The following is a 23,147-nucleotide window of genomic DNA, read 5'->3' on the forward strand; positions in this document are numbered from 1 at the left end:
GGCTCTGAGCACTATGCGACTTAACTTCTGAGGTTATCAGTCGCCTAGAACTTAGAACTAATTAAACCTAACTAACCTAAGGACATCACACATCCATGCCCGAAGCAGGATTTGAACCTGCGACCGTAGCGGTCACGCGGTTCCAGACTGAAGCGTCTAGAACCTGTTGGCCACACCGGCCGGCAAATGAAGATAATCTCGTACAAAACCAAGGAATGTGGTATTCGTAAACAATAAGCTGAAAGTCAGACGATTTCGTCGGAATATTGAAAAAAACGTGTACTGTAACTTGTTGAGGAAAATAACCATAGGTACAGTTGTGTAAAACTGGATCTACCGATAATAAATAAAATAGTTTACCAGTGGTATACTTTGGTACTTGGGAAAAGTAAGTTTAGACGTAGAGACGCCGCCGGCTGCGGTGTTTCCTTGTGCTGACTGGCAAAAACCGTCCGTCTTGGCTGAGTGGCGTCCTACACGAAGGGCTGCCAACTTTTCGGCACTTGTCTCAGTCTGGGGCGTGGCGAAGGGCCGGCCGAAGTTGCCAGATGCTCCCAGGATAAATTGGACGTGCCGGAGAGCTGTCAATATTTCATGGAATACGGTGTTTGGAATTCGTCTCCCAATACAAGAGACAAGTTTCAGCACGAACGTGCACTAGCAAAGCAACCGTGCTGTATATTTCACACCTACCGTTCACTTCTGCTTCTGTCGAACGCTGTCGTATTGCTTCAGATAGAAATTCTGCTTTCCTTTCGCATGTCTCCGTGTCAATTTCAGACTATATCTTCCTGGCCGCCGCGTTCTGCTGATTTATGTTAAACTGTCAGTTTTTCTTAGTCACATTTCGAAGGCAGTTCCCTAACGCTGGCCGGAGTAGCCGAGTGGTTCTAAGCGCTTCAGTCTGGAACCGCACGACCGCTACGGTCGCAGGTTCGAATCCTGCCTCGGGCATGGATGTGTGTGATGTCCTTGGGTTAGTTAAGTTTAAGTAGTTCTAAGTTCTAGGGGACTGATGACGTCAGAAGTTAAGTCCCATAGTGCTCAGAGCCATTTGAACCAGTTCCCTAATGTCACGTGTCTTACATTTCAGTTCACGACAACTCCGTTTACTTACTCTGTTGCATCAAACTGTCAACTATATCCTCTGCGTGCAAATGTGCCGTAAGGATCATTCTTTTTAAGTATCATCTGTCCCCTTCTCCCCATCGTCATCCCACAAAATCAAAACATGCATCAATTTTCTCCCCCTTAATTTAGAATGGTTTCAGAAAGCAAGTAGAATTCTTTACAAACGGAGATTGGAGGAAGTGTCTATTATTACTCAATATCTTAAAGAAATTGATGATAGCTCCAACTATTTTTTGGCCATATCGTAAGAGAATGACCAAGTGCTCGCTCTCTCACTCATCATTATGTATTGTATGTAATGAATGGCATCCTTTAGTACTAGTCTATACTGAGCCTTTTCTTTCATTTTTCTTTTTTTTACTAACGGATTCCGGTCAAATTCAGACCATCTTTGAGTCATAAAATATGTATTAAAATAAGCATTCCCCACCTGCAATAACTAATAATTCTTTAAATGTGCTGCTTAGGTAATGTTAACATTACTGTTTATATTTCAAGAATAATTAGTTATTGCGGTTGTAGAGTGTACTGGAAAATATATGTGTGCGTCACAGAAGATGGGCTGAATTTTGACCGATATCGATAGTAAAAATAAGTTAAGTACAGCTTGGTACTGATGCAGTTCTTAACATTTGTGAAACCTATCCAACACAGATCACACTCAAAACAATTTAGCTAACACTTAAATATTGATTGTCGAAACAACGAAACTTCAGCCCTTTTTCTGACGACAAATTTTGACAACATAAAACGCAAATTCAGGGTGAGTCAGGTGGATAGATACATATTGTAGGGGTGATAATATTGGTGATTCTGAACAAAAAGTTTCATATGAACATATGCCAAATTCCTAATGGTTTCCGAGATAAAACACGTTTAATGTACATTGTTATTCATTTTCTGTGTGACGAAGTGTGATCAAAATACACGGTGAATAATTCTATTACAAACAAAGTAAGTTTACATGGAATTCATTTCATCTCCTTTAAGTTACTGCTCTTCAAGCAGTGCACTTACCACAACTTTGAAACCGTGATCGGAAGCATTTCTGGAGGGCTTCTTTTGGAAGGGCGTTCAGTTGTTCTGTGGTGGACCTTTCAAAGTCAGGCATGATGTTAATTCGTCTAAGCACGGTTTTAATTTTTCGAAGAGCCAGAAGTCGCTTGGTGCTAACTCTTGGAATTATGTCAATTGTGGGCGGAGAGGAACACTTTTCCGACCAAAAACTAGCGATTTAAAGGCGAGGTTTGACACGGTGCATTGTCCTGGTAAAGAGAAGGAAGTCATTGGTCTATTTGTATGGTGTATTTCTCTGTACATCGTTTTGCAGCAAGCCTTTATAAAATTCGGGGTTTCCGTTTCTTCGCCTTGTAACGAACTCTGATCGCACTGTGTCTTCAATAATAAAGACAACTATGAGCATGATTTCGATATTCGACTGTAATTGACATACACTCTTAGGGCAAGGAGCTTCACTGATTTTCCATTGGGGACTCTGAATTTTCGTCTCACGGTCATAGCCGTAGACCCAAGTTCCATCTCCGTGCAAACTGACAGACGACTTTCCTTCTGTTCATCACGCAAAAATCGGGGAAGCAATTTTTCTCTCATTCGTCTCATTTGCAAATTATCGTTTTGCACGGACCCGTACGAGACGCCAAGATCTTCGGTAAACTCTGGAATACTTATTAGCCTGTTTCAACGAACAATTTTTGCCACTTTTTCCACGTTTTCGTCTGTTTTTGAGTTTAATGGACGTCGCGAACGTTACTCGTCTTCTGCCGACTCATTTCCGCTTTTAAATCCCTCATACTACGTGTAAACAGCCTACAGAGTTACAGCATTATCGCCATACACCAATTTCAACAATTCATGAGTTTCTTTGGAACTCTTTTTTGCAACTTGAACAGAACGCAATGTTCATGTGTTGTTAGAAACCCATGAGCGCGACAGACAGGCAAACACATGCTCACTCTAGTGTCTCTGGTCGCTGACTGGCAACGCTTAATAAAAGCAAGTCTTCTGGTCCAGACTGTATACCGATTAGGTTCCTTTCCGAGTATGCTGATGCATTAGCTCCATACTTAACAAACATATGAAACCGTTTGCTCGACGAAAGATCAGCACCCAAAGACTGGAAAGTTGCACAGGTCACACCAATATTCAAGAAAGGTAGTAGGAGTAATCCACTAAATTACAGGCCCACATCGTTAACGTCGATATGCAGCAGGATTATAGAACATATATTGTGTTCGAACATTATGAATGACCTCGAAGGAAACCGTCTATTGACACACAGTCGCCGGCCGCTGGTGGCCGAGCGGTTCTGGCGCTACAGTCTGGAACCGCGCGACCGCTACGGTCGCAGGTTCGAATCCTGCCTCGGGCATGGATGTGTGTGTTGTCCTTAGGTTAGTTAGGTTTAAGTAGTTCTAAGTTCTAGGGGACTTATGACCTCAGCATTTGAGTCCCATAGTGCTCAGAGCCATTTGAACCATTTGACACACAGTCAACATGGGTTTAGAAAACATCGTTACTGTGAAACACAACTAGCTCTTTTTTCACATGAAGTGCTGAGTGCTATTGACGAGGGATTTCAGATCGATTCCGTATTCCTGGATTTCCTGAAGGCTTTTGACACTGTACCAAACAAGCGGCTCGTAGTGAAATTGCGTGGTTATGGAATATCGTCTCAGTTATGTGACTGGATTTGCGATTTCCTGTCAGAGAGGTCACAGTTCGTAGTAATTGACGGAAAGACATGGAGTAAATCAGAAGTGATTTCAGGCGTTCCCTAAGGTAGTGTTATAGGCCCTTTGCTGTTCCTTATCTATATAAACGATTTGGGAGACACTCTGAGCAGCCGTCTTCGGTTGTTTGCAGATGACTCTGTCGTTTGTCGACTGATAAAGTCATCAGAAGGTCAAAACAAACTGCAAAACGATTTAGAAAACAATATCTGAATCGTGCGAAAAGTGGCAGTTGGCTCTAAATAACGAAAAGTGTGAGGTCATGCACATGAGTGCTAAAAGGAACTCGTTAAACTTCGATTAAAAGATAAATCAGTCTAATCTAAAAGCCATAAATTCTACTAAATACCTAGGTATTACAATTACGAAGAACTTAAATTGGAAATAACACATAGAAAATGTTGTGAGGAAGGCTAGCCAAAGACTGCGTTTTATTGGCAGGACACTTAGAAAATGTAACAGACCTACTAAGGAGACTGCCTCCACTACGCTTGTCCGTCCGCTTTTAGAACGCTGCTGCGCGGTGTGGGATCCCTACCAGAGAGAACTGACGGAGTTCATCGAAAAAGTTCAAAGAAAGGCAGCACGTTTTGTATTATCGCGAAATATGGGAGAGAGTGTCACAGAAATGATACAGGATTTGGGCTGAAAATCATTAAAAGAAAGTCGTTTTCCGTTGCGACGGAATCTTCTCACGAAATTCCAATCACCAACTTTCTCGTCCGAATGTGAAAATATTTTGTTGATACCGACCTACATAGGTAGCAACGATCACCACGATAAAATAAGGGAAATCAGAGCTCGTACGGAAAGATATGTGTTCATTCTTTCCGCACGCTATACGAGATTGGAATAATAGAGCATTGTGAAGGTGGTTCGATGAACCCTCTGCGAGGCGCTTAAATGTGATTCGCAGAGTATCCATGTAGATTTAGATGTGGATGAAGAGACAAACAATAGATTGGCAGCTTGAGCAACAAACCATCGGGAAAAGTTCTCCCACGGTGGGTGATCACTAGATCTAAGGCCCTGCACACGTTGAAGATGAGTCTGGAGTATTTTGATGTCTGGCTCTTCTATGTTTTCTTCCTCAGTCAATAGTCTATGGTACTATGGATCGTGTCTTAGGAATGCGACTATATACAGCACCGAAGATTAGATGACTCGGTTGTCTTCAGTTCTGAAAACGCTGTCTGATACAGCTCTGCGAGCTCGTGTCCATTACCATCCTCACTGGCGTCCATAAAATTCATATCCGCCTGCTCACGAAATGAATACCCTGCCGTGTTCGAAAGGAGAGCGCTTTCAGTTAACTCGCTACCTGCAGAACATGTAAACTATGGACACATTGAATGTAAACAAGTCTCCCTGGCAACACAACGCCATCTATAATATAATGAGTCAAACGGCTTCATAAATATGAGAAGTTGTTGCGTTGTATCTGGAAAGCCGCTGAACGTCAACTTCAATTACCAACTCGAAAATGAATGGTTTTCGGATATATGATTGTATGAACTCTTTTCTTATTCTGATTTAAGGAATCTGTCCCAAAAATTTGTAAAAGAATTTTGGAACACCCCTATGTTCCCATGGGCCACCCGAGCAGGTCATCGGCACGGCTGGGCAGTACATCGCCATACGTCAGTCTCTACCGGAGGACACTCTACCGACGCAGCTATCACTGACCAGCTATGCTGCGACCAGCGACCGCTGCTTGAGAGCATAGCCCTCAAGTTACAGTCAAAATGACTCAAATGGCTCTCAGCATTATGGGACTTAACATCTGAGGTCATCAGTCCCCTAGAGCTTAGAACTACTTAAACCTAACTAACCTAAGGACAGCACATGCCCGAAGCAGGATTCGAACCTGCGACCGTAGCGGTCGCGCGGTTCCAGACTGAAGCGCCTAGAACCGCTCGGCCACACCGGCCAGCCCAAGTTACAGTCACTCTACTATCATCCCCACAGACCCGTCACCGGTAATGCAACCGTCCGAGGTATAAACTGAGGTTCTCCCAGCTCTGCGCTGATGGGGTCCCACGCTACTGGATGCAGCATTTCAGCCGTCCAGGATCCGCCACCTGGAGGTCACCGCTGTCTCCTGGTAGCCTGGCCAATAGCCTACGTTTTGCGGCTACCCTAGCTAGGACGCTGACACATCATCCTGATTCACCGACAGTCGACCGCTTGGAATGCGGTAGAAGGGCGCTCGCTGCTACGCTGCCTCTTCGAGAAGCGCTTACATTTGCGCGACCACATTGGTGTCCCTGTTTGGAGTGTTCAGCGTCCGTCACTTGTTGTCTGCTTACTACAGGCATGGTACACTACAGCCCAACTAAAATTTCTTGGTAGTTGACACTTCATGCGTTGGAGCCGGTTTCCTTCCATCAGAGCGCTCAACGTCACGCAGAACCGTTCGCCGTTTGGATCCCGAACATTGGATGTGGCCCTTTTATTTCGTATATCATTGCACATGACGACCACACCAAGAACGAAACATACACACACACACACACACACACACACACACACACACAAAGAGAGAGAGAGAGAGTGAGAGAACGATAACGATACTAACGATATACACACGTTTCATACATAGGACTAATCACACTACTGGATCCCTCTGTGGAAGACGCGATTCAGGGTCATTTTTAGTTGTTATAGTCACATTAGATAAGCTTTTCACGACACTGCAGGAAGCCGAATTTTTTAAGGTTTTCAAATAATCGTTGCGACTGGAATAAACAACGTCATTAATAAAACCGCATTTTGCCGTGTAATATCATAACGTAATGATTAGCGTAAAAACCTGACGTCCAGAAGGTCGAAGGTTCAAATCTCCTCAAATGCAGCGAAATTTTCTATTTTTCTGAATCTAATGACAAGACTATCATTTTTATCCAATTAACTCGTTTTAATGTTTTTTTTAAAGTTTCTAATACTTTGCCACTTATTTCATCATATCAACTTTTTTATTTGCCCTTATTTTTATTCTATTATTATTTTTTTAGTTTTAAATCTGCTTGTGTCGTCTATAATCTCAACCGAGTGCGAACCAGAACTGCTCATCGGCTGGTAAAGCGATATGCCGTGTGGATGGTTTCAGTGACAGCGAGGAATTATAGGTTGCTTGTAGCGCTAAAACTAAAATTTTGCAGCGGAAGATGGATATCCAAACAAATACGTCATTAAATTTTTCTCTCTTGATTTCCCCCTAGAGGTTAGCCTTAAACGTCGTGAACAAAGCGGTCGTGATTATAGTTCTGGCGCAGATTGTTGATCGCCGTTTTCTCGAATACATAGCACATCGTGAGATTGTGGTTAGTTTAGGACATAAGTTTAAATTCAGAACTACAAAACCGTCTGCCGTAGTTCACTCATTGGTCACTTAAAACCAGCTGTCTACAGAGCGTCAGCCATTTCCGTCATACCTCGCGGCGGCCGCTTCCAACATTGCTCCGCCTTAGACATCAACAGCATTTGTGAAGTGATCCGCGATGTTCGTGTATCGTCTGTAACCGAGCGGTAGCCAGCAGCGGATGTGGCCACACTGCAGTGGCGAGTGACAAACGTCAAATATCAATTTGTTTTAATCGGACAGTACACTGACCAGCCAGAACATTGACCACCGACCTACTAACGATATAAACCCTTCCACGTGAAAGCGACGTCACCAGGCGAGGAATGATTGCTAGTCAGACACACGCACGATGAATGGAGGAAGGCGCGCGATCTATCTGAGTTTCACCGAGGCCACGAGTGTTTAGGAAACTTCACGACTTGTCGGGTGTTCCAGGACTGATGTAGCGTGTGTCTTCAACATGTGACGAAACCAGAGTGAAACTACATCCAGACGGCCACCTCTCATTATAGATGTCGGAGGTCGTAGGCTGGGCAGACATGTAAAACAGGACAGGCGGCGAACTGTGGCGGAACTAACATCAGACTTTAATGTTGGGCAGAGCACAAGTGTCTGAACACGCAGTTCACCGAACATCCCTAACGATGTGCATCCTCTGCCGACGACCCATACATGTTCCAATGTTAACATCACGGCATCGCCAATTACGACTGAAACGGGCACGTGTCCATTGGCACTGGACGTTGGCGCAGTGGCAGAGTGTCGCATCGCCTGATGCCTCCCGATACCTTCCTCATCATGCCAACGGGAGGACGCGAATCCGTCGTGACCCAGGGGAGCAGCTTCCCTGACACCTTTACTGCGGGACGGAGACAAGCTGGAGGCGGCTCCATTATACCATAGGGAACATCCCACTGGACGTCCAGTGGAGCTTGTGCAAGGCACCATGACGGTGCAAACCACGCTCTCCTCTTCTTGACGATCATGTTCCACAATGGCACTGGCATTTTTCAACAAGTCAGTGAGCCATGTCCCAAGGCCACGAGTGTGAAGGAGTGGTTTGAGCAACAGTGGCGAGTTCCAATTGATATGCTGGCCCCCAACTCGTCAGATCTGAACACGATCTAACACATGTGGGATGTGACTAAACGTGGCATCAGAGCTCATCGGCCCCCCTCCCCGGAATTTATGGAAATTAGGTGATTGTGTGTGCAGATGTGGTGTCAACTCCCTCCAACGAACTACGAAGGCCTCATTGCTTCTGTACCGCAACACATCGCCACTGTTACCCATGCCAAAGGTGCACATATCGGCTATTAAGTAGGTAGTTATAATGTTGTGGCTGATCACGGTTAACAGTAAAGAACTGTGACATCATCTGCGCCTCCATCCAGCTCCAGCAGAGAATCACTCGTGCATTCTATTCTCCCCGACACCTTTACACTTCTATGATGACTAAGACAAACTGCGAAAGCACACATGCGGATCACCTGGTACATAGAAAATCACGCAGGTTAGAAGTACGTACCTGAGTGGCGGGCATCACGGTCCAGGAACAGGAGTAGTTGCGCCCAGTAGGCAGAACGCTACTGGACAGCTGGAAGGTGCTGTTGCTGATTACGCCCCCACAGCACGGCAGCTGGCGGTAGCGCAGGCTGAAGCCGCGATGGCCGGCGGGGGCGAACGTCTTGCTCGTCACAGACAGCGTCACTGACGCAGCCGTCGACGTCCCTGCACAGTCCGTAACCGTAACTGCCGTCTGTTAACTTCAAAACGCGTGGGACTGTCTCACACTTGTCTGGAGCTTAGGAAGCAGACCAGTACAGTATTAGTTGCTAATTCGATCATCTGTATAATGCACAGTGTGAGTAATTTCTCTGTCTCCTTAGGAAGAGTGGCAGGTATCAATAGGTCGACAGGCTACAGGAAGTAGTGGATCCTTTTTCTTTATCGTTAATGTAGGGAAAGCAGATGCTAGGCTGAAAGTCATTGAGGGATCAACAAGGAAACGTATTCCTTCCACGAAAGAAGTGGCTTACTGAACACTTGTTTTTACTGATTCTTCAGTATTTATCAGTTTCGGACCCTTACCAGGTGGGTTAATAGATAGAAAAGATCAAACAAAGATGGGTGCACTTCGTCACGGGATCATCTAATCGGTACTACTGCTAACGTAGCAACAGGCTCTAGATACCGGCTCCCAGGTTGATGCCATATTTCTCGACTTTCGAAAGGCGTTCGACTCAGTTCCGCACTGTCACTTACTCCAAAAAGTGCGTGATTACGGTCTATCCGACGACATATGCGGTTGGAAATAAAGTTTTCTAACAGACAGGGAGCAGTATGTCGTCCTGAACGGAGTGACTTCAACGGCAACAGCCGGCCGGTGTGGCCGTGCGGTTAAAGGCGCTTCAGTCTGGAACCGCGTGACTGCTACGGTCGCAGGTTCGAATCCTGCTTCGGGCATGGATGTGTGTGATGTCCTTAGGTTAGTTAGGTTTAAGTAGTTCTAAGTTCTAGGGGACTGATGACCATAGAAGTTAAGTCCCATAGTGCTCAGAGCCATTTGAACCATCAACGGAAACAAGCGTAACTTCAGGTGTGCCCCAGGGCAGCGTAATAGGTCCGCTGCTTTCTACGATTTAAATAAACGATCTTTGGCGCTAGACTGTTTGCCGATGATGCTGTAGACTACAGGAAAGTAGTATCACACGAAAGCTGTGAACAAATCAACGAGGATTTGCAGAAAGTTAATGCGTGGTGTAATGACTGGCAGTTATCTCTCAGTATTAATAAGTGTAAATCACTGCGTATAACAAGGCGAAAATCCCCATTAATGTAAGAGTACAAAATAAATGCCCAGTCTTTGGAAGCGGTAATATCCGTCGGTTATCTGGGTGTGACTATTCGAAATGATCTCAAATGGAGTTATCATATTACATAAGTAACGGGTAAGGCAAACTCTAGATTGCGGTTTATTGGTAGAATCCTGAAGCGATGCAGTCCTTCAACAAAGGAAATAGCTCACAATACGTTAGTTCGTCCGGTCTTAGAGTATTGTTCATCTGTACGGGAGTCTTACCAGTTGGGTCTGATTCAAGAGATCAAGAAGGTCCAAAGAAGAGCGTCAAGATTCGTGACTAGTACATTTAGTCATCGCGAGAGCGTTACAAATCTCGTAGAAAGTTTGATGTGAGGCACAGTTGCAGATAGACGGCGCGCTAAACTGAAGGGGCTGCTCACTAAATTCCGAAATCTGATCTTCACCGAGGATGTAGAGCATATATTATTACCACCAACTCTCAAATCACGCAATGTTCACCATTCAAATATAAGAGAAATTAGAGCTCGTACTGAGGCGTTCAGTCGTTTTGCCCTCTCGCGATCCGCGAGTGGGACAGAGGGAGGAAATATGATTTACGTGCGGATTGTGCCCTCCGCCACACACCGTTTGGTGGCTAGCGGAGTATATATGTAGATGTTGAACAAACTCCAGTGGCAATCTTTAGAAGAGAGGCGTTGTGTGGCACAGAGATTTATTGAAATTCCAAGAGCATACGTTACAGGAAGCGACGAGCTACGTATTAGGAGGGACGACTGCCTAAATTGCATTACCTTTAAGATTTTACTTATTATAGCCTAAACAGTAAGTTTCAGAATTGTTTAAATAATGCCATCCTCAATTTAGGATTTTCTTCTAGGTACCTGACTTAAAAAATGAAAATTCTTAAAAAAATTAACGAGTTACACTTTATTCCCAAAAATCTACAGGTGGCACAAATGAGGAATCTGGTATCCTAATTTTTACCAGCGGATGCATAAATAATGCCACCCTTGTTGTAACCTGTTGCAACCGCGATCGGAATGGTCGTGCGATGGCCGAGAAAGGGCGGCGGGACCAAACGGAGAGCGGCCCGCGAACAAACAGACAAACGAACGGAAAGGACGGACACGAAACAACGACGGACGATGGAGAGAGACCTTATGACGACAACACGCAAGAAGCAACGGAGTGGCAGAGACAACCAAACGAATCCAAGACGTCCACTAGTAATGAAAACAAAGAACGATAAACACGCTGCCTATTGTCGAGGCGATGTGTCAAGATTCACGCAACGATTAGACTCGCTGGCTGAGCATTTTTTTCTTTATTGTTATTTAAACACCTTTACAGCGTCCTATCTATGCCGCTCTTCGGCAACAGTTGACAAATATATCATAATTAGAGACGAAAAAACAAACAAAACAAACATGGTGGGTAAAACACGGTAGTCATATATATGTAATCATAAACAGGCGCAATGTCCGAATAAAAAACGTTCAGCACTCGGCCACAAACAGAGAAGACAGAAAGTACACATGTGAACGGTGGAGCACCAATCTAGAGTCACTTAAGTACTAACATGAAGAACCGGCCGTTGTGGCCGAGCGGTTCTAGGCGCTTCAGTCTGGAACCGCGCTGCTGCTACGGTCGCAGGTTCGAATCCTGCCTCGGGCATGGATGAGAGTGACGTCCTTAGGTTAGTTAGGTTTAAATAGTTCTAAGTTCTAGGGGACTGATGACCTCAGATGTTAAGTCCCATAGTGCTCAGAGCCATTATTATTATACTAACATGAAGACACACACAAAACACTGGCGTCTCCTGCACACGAATATTCACTGTTGACGTACAAGGCCGGGGACCTGCCAAAGTGGAAAGGGACAGGTAGGAGGGAGAGGGGGAGGGTGTAGATGCCAGTGGCAGAGGAGAAGGGAGGGGAAGGGAAGAAGGAAGGGGAGTAGGGGCAGCCTTGAGGGGGGAGAGGAGGGATGGGGGAAGAGAGGAGGGAGAGGAGGGAAAGGATCAAAGTTGGTAGGAGAGGGGATGAGGGCATAAGGGCATCATCAGGGAGGGGAGTTGGCGGAAGCCACCTTGGGCAAGGGTATGGAGTGTGGAGAGATGTAGAGTGGGTGGGATGTGGGAAAATAGGCGCGACAGCAGACGGGGGTGGGAAAGGACAGGAGCGACAAGTGGGTAAGGGGGATCAAGTTTGCGTGAAGTGTAGAACATCCATATCCATTCGAGGAAAAGGAGGCAGCATGGGAACAGAATTAAGTCATAGAGGATCTGCATGGAGGAGGGGAGACGTATGCGATAGGCGAGGCGGAGTGCATGGTGTACCAGAATTTGAAGGGATTTGTAGAAGGTTGGAGGGGCAGAGATCCAGGTGGGATGGGCATAGCAGAGGATAGGGCGGATGAGGGATTTGTAGTTGTGGAGGATGGTGGAGGGGTCCAGACCCCATGTGCGGCCAGAAAGGAGTTTGAGGAGGCAGAGTCGGGAGCTCGCCTTGGCTTGGATAGTCCGGAGTTGGGGGGTCCAGGAGAGGCAACGATCAAGGGTGACGCCAAGGTACTTGTCGCTGGCTGAAATTTTTTTTTCTTTATTGTGATTTCATTCCCCTGCCCCATATGGGCAGGGGAGGGCTGTCAGCAACACAATCCGCTGCACTTCAGTCAAGTGACACAAATACTAAAACAAGAATAAAATGATACAGACATCAGGTGATAAAAAGGGGGAACACAAAACAGCGAATAGGGGAGAAAATGGAGGTAAAAATACACTGACATGGAGACGTTCATGGGGGACAGGTAAAAAAGTCACCAGAAAGTTAAAAAACACATTTGGCGATTCGTAAAACACAGAGAAGAATCTGAATGCGCATGCACAGGTTAAAAGTCGGCCACAGTATTAAAAACACTCCGGAACAACAAACTTAAAACCCACTTGGAGCACACACGACAAAGAATAAAACTGCCAGGTGGGACCTGCTGAGGGAAAGGTCAGAGAGGATCGAAAAGGAGGGGAGAGCAAGGGGCAGCAGGGGAAGCGGTGGGATGAAGAGAGGAGGGGCATCAGTGGGTTCACGAAGAGTCAGGAGACACATGGGGCAGGAGAGGAAGAGGGAAGACAAGGCAGGAGGAAGTGCAGAGACACTGAAAGGTGTCACAAGAGAGGGAGGTGGAATAGGAGGGGGAAGCCGCTCAGGAGGTGGGAGGAGGAGGAGAGGGAGCCCAGAGGAGGAGGCAGGAAGATGGGGTTAGAGTTGGTAGGAGGGGTAGATGTCAAGGCCAAGCCCATCATCCGGGAGGGGTAGATGATGGAAGTTGTGTTGGGTAAGGAGATGGAGGGCGTGGAGATGGAGAGAGGGTGGGACACAACGGTAAAGGCGTGGCAACTGGTTGGGGGTGGAGAGGAAGGGAGACACCAGGGGATGAGGGGGATCAAGATGGCAGACAATATATAGTGTGTGGATGTGTTCAAGGAAAAGGAGAAGGTGGGGGAAGGGGATGAGGTCATAGAGGATGCACGTGGGGGATGGAAGGCGAGCCGGAGGGCATGGCGTTAGAGGATTTGGAGGGGCTGGCTGATCTTTCTCCGTTATTGAATTTCGATTCCCGCCGAAGGGGGTGGGCTGGCAGCAGCTTATTACGCTGCTCTGCAGCCTACAGACATTTTAAAACGTCAGAAGAAGATAAGAAACAATAAAAAGGCGATAAAATGGTGACTTAAATTGTAAAATGGCGAAAAAATTGGGGAAAGTTACAACATAAAGCAAAGGGTTGGCAATGCTAATAAAATACACAGAAATCAGACAAGTAACATAGTAGGCAGACAATTAAAAAAACATGGCGACAGTCTGGTTTCTGTTCGCAAGAGATATGAAAATCAAACCCAGCGACAGTATGATGTCCGTTCGCAACACTTCCGAAAAGACACACAACAGTAAACACTCACTGTAAACACTGCACGAAAACGTCGGCACAAAGATGACACACCCTAGCCAAGCGCAGATGGGGGGTGGGGGGTGGGACCTGGACACATGAGGGGGAAAACAAGGAGGAAGGAGAGGAAAACCGAAAGGGGGGGGGGGACGAAAGGGGGTTGGCGCTTAAATACTCTATCGGGGGCGCTGCTATTGGCCGCTGGAACCACATGTTCCACTGTAGCACCCTCACACTAAATGCGGGCCAGGACGCGCGCGCCGCCACAGGGACCTCTAGGGGTCTTTGACGTCCATGACGTTTGGCGGGGATTCAAATTCCGTGGTGCGTGGTTCCACAACCCTGAGCTTAAAGATTACGTACTATTCTAAGTTTAAGGAAATGTTTCATGTTTTAGTTATTATAACTCTATTGTCAATTAACTGCAATTGCAATATAACTTTTTCACTCTTTATCCTACCCCTGGAAACTCTGCATGATTCCACATTTTTAATTTCATGCATATGATCATTTCTTCCATTCGATCTTCCTGGCACAACTCACTACATCACTTAATAAATGACTTGCTGTTGTGGCCTTCTCAGAGTCTACAAAACAGTTCATTTTGATAATGGAGATTTGAGCTCAGTTCCCGTGCTCGTAGGAAAATAATAATGAATTAAGGATGGGTCCTGAGGCTGGCCTGGTTGTTGGCTGTATCTAAGCTACAACAACGTAACAGGACACAGTATTTAGAAGCGACCATACATAAAAATAAACACGTCAAAACTAAGGACTAGTACCTGGTGTACTAATGTAGACCTGCGAATACATGTCCAAAGGTACATTGCATTGTAATCCGGAATAACACAGGCACTGCAATATCGTATTTATCTAAGCGTCTTTCAAGTAAATTATTTCGCCTGTACGGGAATATACAACGTACATAATGGATGTACGAGTACAGGCTGTAGACACATGGTTGACGACGTATGGAAGTGTGGGTTTGGCCGTGGATCGTGCACGGATAGCCTAATGTTACGGCGACCTCTCGCTGTAAGCGGGAAATTTGTGTTCGAGTTCCGGTAAGGAGAAATGTTCATTGTTGTAATTCCAGTCTACAGCTGATGGCTGTCCATATTCGAAACTGCGAACATATTTAATGTTGGGGACGAACTAGGGGCTGTAGTCGTCACAGTACCTGTTACTTTCGACATGCATGCATGTCAAAGGAACATTGTATCGTAATTCGGAATAACACAGGCACTACAATATCATTTTCTCGAAAAGAACTCTAATTCAAAACTGCTTCCAAACTGGCTTTCACATATCTCACGTCTCTCTTCTCTCTCTCGAAATCTTTTCCTCATTCTTGGACGTATCATTTTACATCTACATCTATAGCTATACATCGCAAACGGGGCTACTTCTAGTACCACTATCTTTCCCCCTTCTCTATCCCATTCAAATGGAGCACGCGATTGTCCGATTTTCTCATCGTGGTCGTTTCGTGAAACTTATGTGGGACGAACTAGGGGACAGTTACCTATATTGTACGGGCTCTTAATTTCTGTCACTGGTGTAAGATTCGATCCCTTTCCTATTATATGACGTTTAGTAAGGCGAGGGTGAACTGCGTTATTCTTGGAGCCATGCCGTCAGCTATGAGTTCTGTGTGTGGCGGAACAGATCGTGTAAAGACAGCGATGGTTCTATTGTAGTTTTCATCTAATTTTCTGTGAACGTGGCGAAGAATTACTGCTATGTGGTTCAGTAGCAACGCAATGTTTTTATTTATGGGTGAATGCAACTGAAGTAATTTTAGTTTTCTGGCAGTCATGAATCTGTATTCGTTGTAGTTCGTTTATAGGAAATTGATAAAAACTAAAGGGCGTCGTTGCGTATAGTGCACCGCTGTAAATTTCCGATACTGTACCGGTACAGTTTCAGAAGGAGGAGGAGGAGGACATTGGTGTTTAACGTCCCGTCGACAACGAGGTCATTAGAGACGGAGCACAAGCTCGGATTAGGGAAGGATGGGGAAGGAAGTCGGCCGTGCCCTTTCAAAGGAACCATCCCGGCATTTGCCTGGAGTGATCTAGGGAAATCACGGAAAACCTAAATCAGGATGGCCGGACGCGGGATTGAACCGTCGTCCTCCCGAATGCGAGTCCAGTGCCCTACCACTGCGCCACCTCGCTCGGTACAGTTTCAGAAACTTGGTCTTGTAGTGAGCTTTAAAAATGCGTTTAGCGTTATTAGTGCAACATATTGTTAGAAATGATTTGGTAAATTTTCTAATGCATTCTTTATCCTAAGTTGTTAGTTAAATAATTACTTTGTATTACAGTACGCCAACAGAAAGGCTAATTATGTAAGTGTAGACCAGATATGGCTCAAATTCAAAGATACAGTATCGACAGCAATAGACAGATTCTTACCGCATAAGTTAATAAGAGACGGGACTGAACCACCACGGTACACAAAACACGTCAGAACACTGTTGCAGAAGCAACGAAAAAAGTATGCCAAATTCGGAAGAACGCAAAATCCCCAAGACTGACCAAGTTTCACAGAAGATCGAAATTTAGTGCGGAAGTCAATGCGAGATGCTTTTAATAGTTTCCACAATAAAATATTGTCTCAAAATATGGTAGAAAACACGAAGTGATTCTGGTCGTATGTAAAGTACACCATTGGCAAAAAACAGTCAATACCGTCACTGCGCGAAAGCGATGGAAATGTTACCGATGATGGTGCCATCAAAGAGGAGTTACTAAATACAGTTTTCCGTAATTCTTTCACGAAAGAAGAAGAAGTAAATATTCCAGAATTCGAAACCAGAACAGCTGTTAGTATGAGCGACATAAAAGTAGATATCTTAGATGTTGCGAAACAACTCAAATCGGGGTCAGGGATTTTCTCTGCCTCCTGATGACTGGGTGTTGTGTGCTGTCATTAGGTAAGTTAGGTTTAAGAAGTTCTAAGTTATAGGGGACTGATGACCATAGATGTTTAGTCCCATAGTGCTCAGAGCCATTTGAACCATTTTTGAACCAACTCAAATCACTTAAGAAAGGCAAGTCTTCCGGTCCAGATGGTATACCAATCAGATTCCTTTCAGAGCATGCAGGCATAATAGTGCCTTTCTTAGCAATCATATACAACCGCTCAATGACGAAAGGTCTGTTTCTAAAGACTGGAAAGTAGCACAGGTCACACCAATATTCAAGAAAGGAAATAGGAGTAACCCATTGAATTACAGACCCATGCCACTGACCTCAATTTGCAGTAGGATTTTGCAGCATATACTCTACTCGAGCATTATGAATCACCTTGAAGAAAATGACTTGTTGATACATAACCAACACGGGTTCAGAAAATATCGTTCTTGTGCAACCATGCAGTAATGAGTGCTGTCGACAAGGGATTTCAGATCGATTCCATATTTCTAGTTTTCCAGAAGGCTTTTGATAGCGTTCCTCACAAGCGACTGTTAATCATATTGCGTGCATATGGAGTATCGTCTTAGTTGTGTGACTGGATTCGTAATTTCCTCTCAGAGAGGTCACAGTTCGTAGCGATAGACGGTAAATCATCCAGTAGAACAGAAGTGATATCTGACGTTCCGCAAGGTAGTGTCATAGGCCCTCTGCTGTTCCTGATTTACGTAAATGATCTAAGTGGTAATTTGAGCAGCCCCCTTAGATTGTCTGCAGATGATGCTGTAATTTACCGTCTAGTAAAATCATCAGACGGTCTATTTCAATTAAAAAATGATCTAGAGAGAATTTCTGTATGGTGCGAAAAGTGGCAATTGGTACTAAACAAAGAAAAGTACGAGGTCATCCATATGGGTACTAAAAGAAAACCGATAAATTTTGGGTATACGATAAATCGCACAAAACTAAGCGCTGTTAATTCGACTAAATACCTAGGAATTACAATTACGAGCAACTTAAATTGAAAAGACCCCATAGATAATATTGTGGGGAAGGCGAAACAAAGACTGCGCTTTGTTGGCAGAACACTTAGAAGATCTAACAAACCCACTAAAGAGAGAGCCTACATTACACTTGTCTGTCCTCTGCTGGAATATTGCTGTGTGGGTTGGGATCCTTACCAGATAGGATTGACGGAGGACATCGAAAAAGTGCAAAGAAGGGCAGCTTGTTTCATGTTATCGCGCAATAGGGGTGAGTGTGTAACTGATATGATACGCTAGTTGGGGTGGCAGTCACTGAAACAAAGGCGGTTTTCTTTGCAGCGAGATCTATTTACGAAATTTCAATCGCCAACTTTCTCTTCCGAATGCGAAAATATTTTGTTGACGCCCACCTACGTAGGGAGAAATGATCATCATAATAAGAGAAATCAGAGCTCGAACGGAAAGATTTAGGTGTACCTTTTTCCAACGCCCCATTCTAGAGTAGAATGGTAGAGAAGTAGTATGAAAAAGGTTCAATGAACCCTGTGCCAGGCACTTAAGTGTGAACTGCAGAGTAATCAAATAGATGTAGATGTTTTGAAAGGTACACCACAGATGATCTGCATTTAGCTGTAACAGTATATGTAATTGGGGACCGTGGATTCAATGAATGTATGCACACATAAAATGTGTCTCATCTAACAGTTATGAAGCATGCCGAATATAAAAATGAAAATAGAAACTGGGATGTGAAAATTTTTGTCCACAATAGTTTTGCAACGAACCTGAAAACTAATGGAAGAGCATATTCTTACTTGTGAAGAAATAATATTGGATTTAAACATGTTGGATGTACGAAAAGTTGCGTTTGATTTTGCAAAACTAAACGGATTGCCCTACAAGACCAGAACGAAGAAGCCATGGCAGGTAAAAAGTGGGCTCAAGTTGTCCATTCAAGATATATCACCGAATGCGACGGCAATGACGCAATCTACTGGACTTAGCCAAGGAGCCTGTGAATTGACGAGCATACAGGGCCCGCTCTAGGGGCGGGCTGCCCAGATATTTGTCCTGGGCGCCAAAATTTAAGAGCTCCATTTTGGCTGTAAGTGTGAGAAAAATATTGGCATATCAAATATTCAGTAACAGAAAAATATTACTGCAGGTAAATATAAAATGAAAACTGTAGCCATGCGATTGGTTCCCGTCGCGTCCGTTACCTAAATTTTCTTAATTATGATGATGTGTCTGCCTGCAGGCCTGTTGCTGCGAGATCGAGAGCCCCTGATTTTCGCAGCCCTCTGTGGTGTCCAAGGTTCTCCGGACGATGGCGAAAGTTCCCCGCTCACTCCGAGATAACACTGTCGCTGTTGTGTGACCTATAGTTAATGTGGGTCGCGGAAATTCGAGCGGAAGTTGTGTATGTTTCTCATATGAATTCGCGATAAGAATAAGAAAGAACTCATGGGAAGCACTAGATAAAGCCATCACAGATACAAAGGAACAATATAAAAACACTTCTTTCAAATTTTACAATCGTTCAGTCACTAAATGCACTAGAAGAATGAATTGATCAGATTGGTAATCACAGTAAATTTTTCAGTTCTTATATAATATATACGAATTAATACCATAACCAAAGAAATGCTACTAAAATGCTGTAAGCATTTAGAAAGCATATTAACTGATTGTTATTCTGTCGACATAAATAGGAAAGAATTTCAGCAATATTTGCGCTTTTGGGTAAAAAAGAAAGCCTAAACGATGTACTGATTTTATTTACAATGTTAAGTTTTGCCCAAAATCTTACTAGTTCTTTAAGAATATTGATAATGACAGCAATATCTGTAGCAAGTGGCGGAACAAGTTTCTCTATGTTAATATTAATTAAAAACTTTTTACGTTTGAATAAGAAAAATCTTCATAATGGTCTGGCCATCTTCTCAACTGAGCCTGAAATTGCTGATCAAGTCCATTAAAAAGGAGCAATAACAAAATCTGTGCCGGCACGGTAGCTCAGCGTGTTCGGCCAGAGAGTTGGTTGGCCTCTATAATACAAAACTGAGTGGAAGGATCAACCACCGAACTTGAACAGGATGTCTTGCGACGTCCGCAACGACCGAACACAACGATCAACAATGAACAAAACGCAAAAAAAAAAAATGGGTAACGCCTTTGATTAGTAATCAAAACATTCTCGGTCCCTGCTTCGAAACCTGCCACCGCTTAAACTTTGATTAATAATCAGCACTGGCGGCCGAAGGCTTTCGGCATAAGAATTCACACTCTTTCAGCTAACGGCCTTGTCAAAGAGAGTGGAGGAGCGGTTAGTGGTTCAGGACACTCTGTTGTTCTTGGCGAAGAATCAACAATAATCAAAGGCATGAAGATGCGTAAGACAACGGAAAACACTGCATTAAAGACACATAACGTGTATTCACAGAACATGTGGCCTGTAACGAAAAAGTGTCATGATGATCTCTCCATTGGGAAAAGATTCAGGAATAGTCCCACATTCGGATCTCTGGGAGGGGACTGCCAAGGGGGAGTTCACCATGAGAAAAAGAACTAATAACCAACGAAAGGATAACGTTCTATGAGTCGGGTCATGGAATGTTAGAAACTTGAGGGTGGTAGGGAAGCCAGAAAATCTGAAAAGGGAAATGCAAAGGCGCAGTCTACATATAGTAGGGGTCAGTCAAATTCAATAGAAAGAAGACGAGGATTTGTGGTCAGAGAAGTGTAGGGTCATTTCAACAACAGCAGAAAATGGAATAACTGGAGTAGGATTCGTTATGAATAGGAAGGTAGGGCAGAGAATGTGTTACAGTGAACAGTTCAGTGATAGCGTTGATTTGGTCAGAATCGCAAAACACCGACAACGGTAATTCAGGTATACATGCAAAAGTCGCAAGCTGTAGATGAAGCGACAGAGAAAGTATATGAGAATACTGATAGGGTAATTCAGTACGTAAAGGAAGATGACAACCTAATAATCATGGGGGATTGGAATGCAGTTGTAGGGGAAGAAGCAGAAGGAATGGTTACAGGAGAAATGGGTTTGGGACAAGGAATGAGAGAGGAGAAAGACTAATTGGGTTCTGTAATAAATTTCGGCTAGTAATAGCGTAAACTCTGCTCAAGAACCACAAGAGGAGGAGGTACACTTAAAAAAGACCGGGTGATACGGGAAGCTCTCCTTTATATTACATTATAGTCAGACAGAGATTTCGATATCAGATATTGGATTGTTAGGCATATCCAGAAGAACATATAGACTCAGAGCACAATGTAATAGTGAAAAAAGGAAGAATCAAAACGCAAAGAAGTGAGATACAGAAGTACTAAGGAATGACGAGATACGCTTGAAATTCTCTATGGCTGTAAATACAGCAATAAGGAACAGCTCAGTAGGCAGCACAGCTGAAGAGGAATGGACTTCTATAGAAAGGGCAATGACAAAAGTTGGAAGGAAAAATACAGGAACAAAGAAGGTAACTCGGAAGCCACAAAATGGGTAAAAAAAAGAAATTATTTAGTTGATCGATGAAAGAAGGAAGTACAAAAGTGTTAAGGAACAATATAATTACTACATAATATGGACTGACCCCAAATCAAAGTAAAACCAAAGTAATGACAAGCAGCAGAAATGAGAACATCGAGAAACTTAACATCAGTATTGTTGATCACGAAGTAGATGAAGTTAAAGAATTCTGCTACCCAGGCAGCAAAATAACCAATGGAGGACGGAGCATGAAGGACATCAAAAGTATACTAGTACTGGAGAAAAGGGTATTACTGGCCAAGTGAAGTCTTATAGTAACAATCATCGGCCTTAATTTGAGGAAGAAATTTCTGAGAATGTACATTTGGAGTACAGCATTGTATGGTAATGAAACATGGACTGTTGGAAAACCAGAACAGAAGAGAATCGAAGCATTTGAGATGTGATGCTACAGACGAAGGTTGAAAACTAGGTGGACTGATAGGATAAGGAATGATGAGATTCTGCACAGAATCGAAGAGGAAAGAAATATGTGGAAATCAGAGACAGGGAGAAGGGACAGCATGATAGGACACATCTTAATACATCAGAGAATGACTTCCATGGTAGCTGGACCAAACTGGGAGCTGTACCAAACTTTAGAGGAAGACAGAGACTGGAATACATGCAGAAAATAGTTGAGCACGAAGGTTGCAAGTGGTACTCTGAGCTGAAGAGGTAGGCACACGAGAGGAATTCGTGGCGGGTCCCATCAAACCAGTCAGAAGACTGACGACTCTAAGAAATAACACTTAAGAGAAAGATTCAAAGTAGGCAAAAAATCAATCTCGTTATGTATAAGCAACATATCAAAAACAGTATAAATTAACAATGAAGCCACAGAACATATGTGTTTTCGTGTTCACGACAGCTGGAAGCAAAGAGACGGAAAGAAAAAATAAATAAATAAACATTAATAACTAAAAGAGTAAAAATGCCGTAGTGGGTTTTTGGTAAACTAAATAGGGTACTCAGGATTAATCTTCTGATATATCTTAAAAGGAAAACAACCAGTCAGTTTTGGTTATCGGTTTTGACTTGTAAGAATGAGTCATGCACTTCTTGTGCAGAAACCATTTAAAAACGGAGGATTGCTGTGAGAGAAATACATGCATGTTGGTATTTACTGGAAAAGTCGAGGAAAAAACAAAGGAAACGACGCTGAAGAGGATGATGTGATTGTGACTAAATTGGAAATGTGGTTGACTTACAGTATTTAAACCAAGAGAATGGGTAGAACAAGAAAATTCTTCGCTGAATTCCAAGAGACAAGAAATGATCAAGACTGTGTAAGGTGGGTGGATTTAGAAAAAAATTCTGAAGAAACGTGTATGTATAGAGCTGAAAACTGTAAAATCCAAGCAGAAGAGCTCATACCAAGCAGAATATACTAAACAGCTGAAGAGGACTTTGACAACTAATGAAAATAAAAATAAAGATCACCACTGTTGGGCTTTATCTCTACAACTTCCTAGTGCGCGGCTGGTCCTGGCGGAGGTTCGAGTCCTCCCTCGGGCATGGGTGTGTGTGTTTGTCCTTAGGTTAATTTAGGTTAAGTAGTGTGTAAGCTTAGGGACTGATGACCTTAGCAGTTAAGTCCCATAAGATTTCACACACACACTTCCTAGTGCAAGTCCAGTCTGCTAACCGTTTACGCCTAATGTATTTTGAAATACGGACGTAAA

The 23,147-nt window shown here is 43.8% G+C and overlaps 1 protein-coding gene across 1 annotated transcript in view; it reads right to left on the minus strand.

The window, feature by feature from the left end:
- The window catches only part of LOC126484294 (uncharacterized), a 143,372-nt gene that overhangs the window by 53,975 nt on the left and 66,250 nt on the right, over positions 1-23,147 (minus strand). Inside the window, exon 5 of the mRNA XM_050107720.1 lies at positions 8,774-8,976. Within this exon, the coding sequence (XP_049963677.1) occupies positions 8,774-8,976 (203 nt within the window). The remainder of the gene's footprint in view (positions 1-8,773; positions 8,977-23,147) is intronic.

Source organism: Schistocerca serialis, chromosome 6, assembly GCF_023864345.2.
Source record: "Schistocerca serialis cubense isolate TAMUIC-IGC-003099 chromosome 6, iqSchSeri2.2, whole genome shotgun sequence".
Classification (NCBI taxonomy): Eukaryota; Metazoa; Arthropoda; class Insecta; order Orthoptera; family Acrididae; genus Schistocerca; species Schistocerca serialis.